The following is a 9915-nucleotide window of genomic DNA, read 5'->3' on the forward strand; positions in this document are numbered from 1 at the left end:
TCTTCTTCTTCTTCTTCTTCTTCTTCTTCTTCTTCTTCTTCTTCTTCTTCTTCTTCTTCTTCTTCTTCTTCTTCTTCTTCTTCTTCTTCTTCTTCATAGACTTGTTCGCACTACCTTCTTTGCCATTGATATTTTCGTCGGATAGAACCGTTCCTTGATTTCCTCTCTTGTTTGATATTGTCCGAGGATCTTCGACGCAGATCCGTAGTGTCTCATATATAGAGTCTTTGCACATGGTGTATAGGCATGAGTTGACAGTGTATTGCTACCTAAGTTGTCTGCCGTTGTTCCCTAGTGCTCTACCTCCTCTCCAGATCTAAGAGGTCTTGTATCTAGTCCTCTTTCCACGCTCTAACGTCCCTAATGGCCTCGTCCGTAGCGTTGCAGCTCTTGCGCTTCTGCTTTTTCTAAAGCAGACCGTTGACGAACTCCTTCTGTTTAAGGATGTAGTTGGTGTTGGTTGGAGCGTTTCTCTTCTCTGCTTTGCGTTAGTTGATGCTTTTGCGCCCTTTTCGATAACCACCGTCGTTGTTGAGGAGCTTTCTAGGGCCCCTTTTTCGTTGGCAGCTTCGTGCCATGGTTCGCGGTGGGCTACGCCCTCATCCGCGCCCGAACCGTTCTTTTCTGTCGACTTATGCCACCTGCCCGTGGTTCTGTGATACCCTGTTCCCTTCTCTTAATTTTGGCGTCTTTTGAGTCCTTTTCGCGTAGGCGTAGTCAGCATAACCTCTATAGGTTGGTGACTTAAAACGAGAGAAATCAATCAATCGATATTGTCCGATTTCGTTGGGGAAATTTCCAAATGTCTTTTGCAGGATCTTCGGGGGCCGGGCCTGACCGGACGAGCAGTGGAAATGGATCCGCTTCCGTTATGTTGGGTTGAAGTAATTTGCCTAAGTTGCCAACTAGAATGTTCAATAACGCGAAATATTCAGATGCCACAATTGTTATACAGGACGTAACACTACCTGTACACAAGTCAGTCATCTGCATACAAAGCGAATACTTCGACAAGGCATTCCAATCGGCTTTCGTTGAACGAACCCTGCAAAAGCTCACGTTTAATGGGGGGAGTGGGGCCGCTTGTTAGGGGGTATTTGAGTACTTGTACACAGGAGATTATTCGGATCATCTATCAAAAGATTTTGAGGGCGAGCTTCGACGGCCTGCACGTTTTACTGTTCGAACAGCCTTTAGACGACCCCCCGCTTCTCAAAGACCCTTGCCGATATGTTCTTTCTGGAGGACCTGAAGGCGCTCTCTGCACTGAAGTTCAAAGAAAGGTTAACGTTACAACAACAATGGACAAGCGACTCGTTTCCAGACTGCGTTCGGGAAGTATATTCATGTACCCCCAACAGCGATCAGGGATATTTGAAAGGGCCCTTTGCCGCCTGCACGCTGGGGGTCTTTCACACATAGAATTTGTTCGAGTTGGCTACCCACGAGCTACCTCTACCTTGAGGCTTTACCAGTATATTTATCTCTACTGTGGAGATGTTTTCTCTTCCAGAATCCTCGGTGGTGTACGATAAGGAGTCAGAGGTCGGCTGGTCGTTGGAGACGCTCAACTGTGGACATTGACGGCGGTGGCCAGCGGTCGGTTTGCGATAGCTGCAAAGAGTCAGCGAAATTTCTGCAAGAGGTTAACGATACTTCACCTTTGGAGGATGACCTACATCGTTACTGGATGAGACTACGGAGTACCTGATGTTGGGCATGATCGACCAGTCCGCTTCACAACCACCTGCAACTCCGCACGATGCCGCCACGGTCGCAATCTAGCTAGAGCATTAGATACGGCTACAGAACATTCCGCAGGAAATGGCGCGGAAATGTGCAGCTGCATATAATTACAGTACTTGTCGCGTTGATTGACCCAGCAACAGCCTCACTTAGGGAGCCTTAGAGCCAATGGCGCGACTGTGGCTAAGATTGGCACGCCACCGGATTGCAAACAAAGTTAGACGAAGCTGGTATCCTTCCTTCACCGCCCCTTGGTCTCTTCGGAATAAAGCTTCGCTTCGCAGCGCTCTCCATCCTCTACCACTCACTTGCGAGCAGCACAACAGAACTTTCGGATGTCGCAATGATGAAGCCCGCAATAGGCAGACTGGCAAGTTCTAAGGCATTCGAGTCAGAATACGATTACATTCGTAGGATGGAGGCACAGAGTGGCATGTACTTTTTCTAAATTATCTCAGACGCTGCTGACTAGATGCAGATATCGGATTCTTCAAAACAAACGACATGACATACGAGTACACATCCGAAACCTTCACAAAGACTTCGCGACTTCCAGTTCATACTCAACGGCCTGATGGCAGTCCTTTCGTGTGGTATAGATCCTGGTAAGAAACAGTCATACTATTTCGGCGGATTAAGGAGTGAATGGCTTAGCTTTCCACCAAAAGATCGTGCAATAGTAACCATGGATAGGAACCATGAGCGCATCACGAACGAGGCTAAAGCCTTGGAACTAGTCTCGAGGGAGACGGACATACCTGTTCCGCAACTGCTTGGCCATGGAACTTATCCAGACGGTCGGAGGTATTTGAAGACAAAGTTCATGGAAGGTCCTCGTCTGGACACGTTTCCTAGCCGAAGTTGCTCAAAGCCAGAGGGACAGAAGCATACAGACGATACGCCATGCAAAGACTGTTCAGACCAGGCTTATAGAAATGCTCTCGAGTTCATTTCTGGCACGGTTTTGCCACAGCTCGCGACCATGAAATCCCAATACCGGGGTATCGATGGATTTGTTATGCCCCCGTCTTGGCCAAGCCCTGACGTCCAGGCTCCGTGGATAGGAAAAGAATGCTGGAAGACTCTCCCCTTAAAACTGCCTGAGTACGTCTTCCAACATGGCGATATTGCGGCTCACAACATCATAATGGATCCACGAACACTGGGGGTAAAGGCATTGATTGATTTCGAATATGCTGGATTTTACCCACCAGGAATGGAGAATTGGCCTGGAACGCTTTGTCCAGATGCGTACAATAGGCGTAGCAAAAGCATAGCCCATCTGATAAAGCAATTCCTTGCCACGGAGTACGTAGAATGTTACGACAAGTGGAGCGACAAAAAGGGATTACACGAGTTAATCAAACTTGGGGAACTTCCGCCCCCAGATCAAATGAGGCAGGATGGCACAGAGGATTAATTCAACGAATGATGCTGCTTCTCAAATTCTGATATGTCCAATTGATGACTTCTCAACTTTGATTGAATGAGTGTGACCGATGCATTGAACCCCCGCCACATCAATAAAAAGGCCCGCCTAATAGATCGGGCTAAAATCTGTTCCTCCACAATTCAAGCACTTCGTAGTAGTGGTTGAGACAACCGCATCACAGCCGCTGCACCTTTTCGTGGGAGGGTTATCTGGCATTGTGGTGTTGTTTAACCTAAACATTCGAATGAGCTCGAAGGTCAAGTTGATTGCTTGTGTTGTTATGGCAAGTCTGGCGTCTCGTGTGCCTCTTATACTTGGAGATAGCCGTAGTATGCAACCTTGCAACCAGTAGGTCAAATGGCTATACGCACACTGCACATTCTCTAAAGTGGCTCATGCAAAGTTGACATCGGTATACTGCAGCATATTGTTGGTATACACCGGATTGGCTGAGATGCAAGCCTATCTCGTAATTGCTGTTCTCGCTCATGCGTAATAAGTAGGCTGAAGAGAAACGCGGGAGAACTCCTCTGGGACATGCCCGTCCCGACATTGCCGTAAGCTCATACCTTGAAGTGAGGAGACTGGAGGTCAGTCACATCATCGGCCTTTAATCGTGCGAATTCACCATTCCGTGCGTCCATGGCTGGCGAATATCACTCATAAGTACCCCGCATTACACCGGTTTCCGTTCCGATTGGCTGGGTTCCGGACTTGTACGCGGATGGTTTGGCAGCACCGGTCGACGCTATAAGTAGGACAGGTACTGTTATGTTGGGGTATTGAAGATTCACCGCAGTGGCAGCAGATAGGTGTGTTTCTTTCTTGCCTAAGGAATAGTAAGCTTAATGAGACTAACAGCACTCGACACGGCGCTCCCGCCGAAGTAACAGTTGCCTTCGCTTTCCCTGTCTGATCTTAGAGAGGAGTCGCTCTCGTTCAAATCTTCTTCTTCTTCCGGGTCTTCCCTCGCAGGGCGTAAGATCTTCTCACGCCTTCTCTGCCAGTGAGTTCCAATGGAAAATCTCTATCTCTTTAATCCTAGCCTCCAGGAGCTATAGTACTGTACCCAGGTAGCGCTTCTTAAAGAGTAGCCATGACGCCCTCTTTGACCATCTCTTTGCACTTCTCTTGATGCTGGACATACCATGCTGTGCTTTCAGTCTTGGCCTCCTCGTACGGTCCACATACTATTTCCAACATCGTATTTTTAAGTGTTTGGATGGTAACATAATTCCCATTCCAGCACTTGGATATGATCGTGTCTTCGTGGGAATGTGTCAACGCAGGAAATTCCTTTCGTTGAAGCATATCCATAACAACACAATCATGATCCAATCCAAACCACTGGTTCTCGTATAAATCATACCCTCGTGTCATTGAATAAAGGACTGAGCCGAGTGCAAATTGCTCCGTCCGAGGACCCGCTTTTCCGTACGTTCCGCGATCTCGGCCTCCTTCGTCACCTAGCAGTCGAGCAAATGGTTCAGTACCGGCATCGAGTCGTTCCCCAGTCCTAACCACACGATCGAAATCACAGAGTTTGACGTGACCCTCGGCATCGATCAGGATATTTGGGGGTCGGATGTCGCCGTGCACGAGACCGATCCCTTCAAGCCAGGCAGCGGCTGAGGTGAGTTCCCTCATCCACCAGAATGATCTTTCCAGTGGTAGCACCTCTGCAACAATTAACACTTGCTGGGTACTTGTGTCTCTTGTCTGTTGAGCACGTAGGAGTGATGCAAGGTCGCCACCAGGAAGCCGCTCCAAAAAGGTCCTGCCCGGGATGCGTAAGAAACTTCGGACCAAATTCGGGTGAGCCGGGTAGCGCTCAAGAATATCAAAGACGCGTTGCTCGGCGGCATGATCAGGTTCGACCGGGTCGCGAGGTACTTTCACGACGACAAAGTCATTTAGTTTATAAATCGCCCCAATTCCTCCGAGAGTCATAAGGCAAGGTTGAGAGGACATTGGGGTCTGGTTTTGGATGTAGTGCAAATCGATAATTGAAGTGCTTTACCCCCCGAAAAAAAAACCCCACTATAACGGTCTCTGGGGTAGGGTCTGATGGATAAGGTGAGGTGTGCGGAATAGACACGCGACGGAAGCGCGTAGCGCACGTCGATTAGTCATTGCCGAGTTCCGATCTTTGCCCACGTCACGAGACCCGAAAATGAATCCCTTAAGCTTTGACCCAATGCCCGTCGTCGTTCTTCGCCCAAACGCCGTTTGCTTGGCAATCATCGCATAGTGTCCGCTTTCTGGTCTCCGCCAAGTGCTCGGTTCGTTTGACTGTCCCACAATTATCAGGAACCGTGGTGGGAAGGCTCTCGATTTTATGTCCGCAGAGCATCTTCATGGGGGTGATGAGATTCTTGCACATTTTGCTGAGAGACCGTATTAGCAGTAAATTGTACTTCCATGGACGCAGTATAACTACCAGAAGTATTGATAAGTGCGCTGCAGTAAAACTTTTTGCGTCAGGTTCGTTGGTACTCCTGAAGGCAGTCAAGAGTATTGCAGTCCTGGAGAGATGTAAAGTTGCCGGCTATTTATACACCTGGTAGATTGTTCCAGGCCTTCGCTGGGATATATATAGAGTTGGGGGCAGGCTGCCGCAGTTGCTCAGCAGTGTTGGGGTTGGAAAGGCCCGCGCTAAGGACATGCTGATAGGTTCACGAGCAGCGTAGATACGCAAACAGTACTCCAGCGTTCCGGTGAACCCACCCTGACGGAACCGCCGATCTCTGCCCTCGTAACGCATGGCCCAGCAAACGCCGTGGGGGCAGTCGTCACACGAAAGCCTGCCCCTCGATCTTCCCCCAGTCCACCATTTTTTCCACGCCTCCCAGCACTCCCACACCTTACCCGATCCTCGCACACTTAATGACCGTTCCGGCATGCTCAAGGCGTTCAGTGCCACTCGTAATAAAGATCCATCATCGCCCATTCTCAAGCACTCCTCCGAGCATGCCACCTCATGAGATCGCACAGCACTCGTCAGCGGTGAGTTCTGGAGCCACGCAGCGAGAATGCGACCAAGGTATCCACGGTGTGGTGTTGCTCGGCGTTTTACTTCTTCGATAATGCACTAGTAACTTTTATCTAACCGTCCCTTTTGTCATTCCTTGAAGTCCGTTCCCGCTTTTGACCATTGCTTTAAATGTCAATTCCATCCCTTCCATCTTGATCCCGGCCACACCGTGTCATATTGCCCCAATGAGGCTCTCCTCATACTTAAAGAGGCGGAAAAGTTTTGGACCTGAAGACGCGAGTACAAAGTCAGTGCAGCTCTTAGTAGTATGGGTCGGTACGCCTGTGTCTTAGTTAAGTACCTGCATAACGCTAAACGCCCCTCTAGGTGCCTTTTACGTATATACTTTGATGAGAGAACACGGGATGTACCGCGACGTTACATACCACATCCCTCATCGTCACAAGCGCTCGATACGCCTCCGACCACGCCGTCCCCTGCAAAGCCGCGTTTATCCTCTCAATGGCCTTGTTGATATCTCCCAATACTTCGTCGGCTTCTTGGGCGGTAAGACGCAGTGCCGTCGTATTTTGCGTCGTATCCTTATATATTCGTTCCGCCAGATTCCTGATATTCTCTCTATGCTCGGCTGGAATTGAAGGCGAAAGATCGGTCACTCTCCCGGTCATACTTCGGTCGCCGCATCTGACGGTTCGAGGTTGGTTGTCGGCTTTCAGGCTTCTTCGAAGAGGTTGCGCTAATGGACCTGGATTGCTTCAGTCATCTTCACACGCCTCGGAAAAAGCAATGATTTACCTTCGAATGGCCTCTATTTGCCTCCACCTCCGTACCACGGCTATGTCGGGAAAGGCTTCGCGGCTTCTATCAGGAGACATTCATATTTTCACGCATCTGCATGGACGCACGCGTCTCATTGGCCGAATGTAAGCGCAGGACGCAATTTTTCTTCTCGATCACGGGCCCACTCCCATCAATCAGGAACGCAATCGGATCGCGCTTACTCCAATGCTCCACGTTTCGGTGTCTGTCTGGTCGGTTACCCGGGAAAGTTCTCGGTTCCTGGTTTCATCCGCGAGAGATGCCGGTCGATCAGCAAGGATATGGAGGGCTTCTTGGCAGACGATCTGCCCATTATCAGCATGCAGGTAGCCCATATCGAGTCCTCCCCGCATGATACTATCGCTCTAGTCCATGTACGACCCAGCCCCCAGCCACAATGGACATGGATGGCACCGGCGGCGGTCTCAGACCCTCCACGACAATATAGTGGCATTCGAAGTGGTGGCAACGGAGCCAAGAACTATAGGGCTGTCAATCTGTTTAACTCCACGGACAGGAACCGGCAGAAGACAGGCCCCGGCACTGTACTCGCAAAAGACTTCATCAGTTCTGAAGAATCCTAATTGAGACTTTGATATTCCAGGTAATTGCGGTTGCTATACGTTTGAGCCGCGAAGTTGAAAATAGGTTGGCTCGAACGTTAATCGAACTTGGTGAGCGCTGTTGAGGAATAGGATAGAGCACTTCAAGCCGGCCCGGGGCAGATGCTGCAAGACCCGCCACCGAACACCCCGCTATCAGTCGTGACCTGTCGACCACAGCGCGCGGGGGTACTGTGGGGCGCCCGTCTAAGAGCGATTCGGAAGGCTTGCGTAAAGGCTGACCAGTAATTGCATCGTAAGACAAACACTAAGATCCATAAATTCCGAATCAATCACCATTCCCCGCCGCGAGATTCCTAACCGCCCCTTCGTCCCAAGCAACGAGGATCCAGATACGTCCAGCGTCAACTCGGGAGAGCGAAGCGTCCCTGCATTCTTCGAACACAACGTTATTCCATTTCTGAGGTATCTTTCCTGCTTGCAACCATGTGTTCTTGGGCTTGTAAAACATATCAATCTTGTTCGCGCAATCCTCCCCACGAAAATCGAGACCACATTATCTATTATACAACAGCACTCAATCGCCCTAACAGAGACCCATGCGTGCCACCATCTGGGTTTTTAAGGGATCTCCCATTGACTCGCGACGTCCAAGATACAAACATAGCTGGAGACTGCTCCATTTGCAAGGGAGTGACACCGTCTAACTCCTCTGATTAGATTGGTTAGCTCCCCAATCTAGTGTAAGAGATCGTTGGTAAGCCATCTTGCTAGCATCCTCTCCAAGATCTTTGAACGTACTAGATCTGAATTAGTTAGGTCTTGCAGCTGAGGAAGATGACGCACAATGTATTGTTCTTTGAGACTTTGAATACTTGAAGTTCTACTTCTCTGAGATCGACACTGGGAATCTCTTTGCAATAGAGATCGAGGACGAGGTATAGAATAGTAGGAGAAGAGGGTTCTCCACATATGTGTACGCCGTAGTCCTCCAAATTTAGGAGATTTTGCGATTCGAAGAAAGCTTCAACCATCATTCCCTGTTCTCTTAAATATTGTTCGCGACATCGGAGGACAACCCGCTTTGGAGTAATATGACTCATCGTGGCCGGCTGCGATGGTCTAGGAGAAATCGCGATGGCAGCGGGTAAGGTTGCTTGGTTATAGAGTGGGCATTGGAGATGCATGCGATAGGAGTAGCGTGGACGAAGTCGAAGCGGATCGGGAGACAGGGGAGGCAGCGAAACGCGCTGGGGGTAGACAATCTGCGACTATAATTTAGGGCGTGATACAATGAAGGTTAATTTAGTTGCAGTATGTACAGTAGAACTTACAGAACACAGCACAGGAAGGTACTTCGGCACTCTCGTGGGTCGATACAGAACAGCTTGATGCGGAGGAGTGGAATAAGGATGGCGGGCGGCTCGAGAAGGGTGCAGTCAAGTGTGCAGAGAGCGACGAAGTAGTCTATAGCGTGCTGCAGGCAGCCCGACGTACGTGCGAAGGAGTTGCAAGCTGAAACTTAGATAGGTTCTGAGATACTTTTTAATGCAGCCGCGACTGCACGGCCACAAACCTCAGCCACTAGCCTGCTTACAGAGAATAGATTACACCTTAGTTTTACGCTAGCTCGAAACGTTATCTCTTTAATTAGTAACGTACTTTATTAGCAAAAGCCTTATATTACTAAAAGCTCTAAAAATACTAAGTCTCTACTAAAAAGCTACTAATATACTTTATATTATTAAATATTCTATAATATACTTTATTAGTAAATACTCTATACTACTAAATACTCTAAAAATACTAAGCCTCTACTAAATACTACTATCTTATTTAGATTACTTTAACTCTAAGCTACTTAAGATAAATTTAGATAAGCTATCTAACTTATCTATATTATCTTTAACTATTTAGTACGTTTACGTATTATACTCTAGCTTACTATAGCGTTTATAGCGTTATTAAGCTAGCTAGCTATTATATACTACTATCTTTTTATGCTACTTCTTACTCTTATTCTAATTTATAGCCTCTTTTTAAGTAACTAGCTATAAGCTAGCTTTAATTATAAGAGTATTCTCTTTCTAAATTTACTTTCTTTTATATAAATTATACTTCTTTTTCTATACGTTAGCTACTTAAAGCTAGGTAACTTTAAACTCTATAAGTACTAGCTAATATGCTATTAGCTTATTATCTTTCTTAAGCTAATTAAGTAACTTAATAATATAAGTTAATAATAAATTAAGATACTATATAATCTTTAATTAAATTAAAGTTAATTAGAATCTTACTTTAATAAGATTACTAGGTATTTTATACTTCTAGATAGTAGTATTATTAGTAGAGAGTATTAG

At 47.6% G+C, this 9915-nt stretch overlaps 5 protein-coding genes across 5 annotated transcripts in view; 2 read left to right on the plus strand and 3 right to left on the minus strand.

The window, feature by feature from the left end:
* Positions 1 to 235, minus strand: part of BU26DRAFT_508414 (uncharacterized protein) — a gene marked incomplete at both ends in the record, with an annotated part of 1739 nt that extends 1504 nt beyond the window's left edge. The window contains one exon of the mRNA XM_033827074.1: positions 115 to 235. Within this exon, the coding sequence (XP_033680069.1) occupies positions 115 to 235 (121 nt within the window). The remainder of the gene's footprint in view (positions 1 to 114) is intronic.
* Positions 236 to 833: 598 nt separating this feature from the next.
* BU26DRAFT_578667 (uncharacterized protein) lies at positions 834 to 1344 on the plus strand. The gene is made up of 2 exons (XM_033834432.1): positions 834 to 1180; positions 1219 to 1344. The coding sequence occupies exon 1, from the start codon at positions 911 to 913 to the stop codon at positions 1088 to 1090; it is 180 nt and encodes a 59-aa protein (XP_033680070.1). The 5' UTR covers positions 834 to 910; the 3' UTR covers positions 1091 to 1180; positions 1219 to 1344.
* Positions 1345 to 2059: 715 nt separating this feature from the next.
* BU26DRAFT_490177 (uncharacterized protein) lies at positions 2060 to 3166 on the plus strand (the record flags this gene model as incomplete). The annotated part of the gene is made up of 3 exons (XM_033826050.1): positions 2060 to 2177; positions 2225 to 2351; positions 2440 to 3166. The coding sequence occupies exons 1-3, from the start codon at positions 2090 to 2092 to the stop codon at positions 3164 to 3166; spliced, it is 942 nt and encodes a 313-aa protein (XP_033680071.1). The 5' UTR covers positions 2060 to 2089.
* A 1095-nt stretch (positions 3167 to 4261) lies between these two features.
* On the minus strand, positions 4262 to 5149 carry BU26DRAFT_568373 (uncharacterized protein; the record flags this gene model as incomplete). Its single annotated transcript, XM_033833767.1, has 1 exon — positions 4262 to 5149. The coding sequence occupies one exon, from the start codon at positions 5147 to 5149 to the stop codon at positions 4262 to 4264; it is 888 nt and encodes a 295-aa protein (XP_033680072.1).
* A 2740-nt stretch (positions 5150 to 7889) lies between these two features.
* Positions 7890 to 9091, minus strand: BU26DRAFT_490182 (uncharacterized protein). The gene is made up of 3 exons (XM_033826051.1): positions 8890 to 9091; positions 8402 to 8820; positions 7890 to 8355 (listed from the first exon to the last, which is right to left on the minus strand). The coding sequence occupies exons 2-3, from the start codon at positions 8740 to 8742 to the stop codon at positions 8259 to 8261; spliced, it is 438 nt and encodes a 145-aa protein (XP_033680073.1). The 5' UTR covers positions 8743 to 8820; positions 8890 to 9091; the 3' UTR covers positions 7890 to 8258.
* Positions 9092 to 9915: the final 824 nt, after the last annotated feature.

Source organism: Trematosphaeria pertusa (genome assembly GCF_010094035.1).
Source record: "Trematosphaeria pertusa strain CBS 122368 unplaced genomic scaffold BU26scaffold_13, whole genome shotgun sequence".
In the NCBI taxonomy this organism is placed as follows: domain Eukaryota; kingdom Fungi; phylum Ascomycota; class Dothideomycetes; order Pleosporales; family Trematosphaeriaceae; genus Trematosphaeria; species Trematosphaeria pertusa.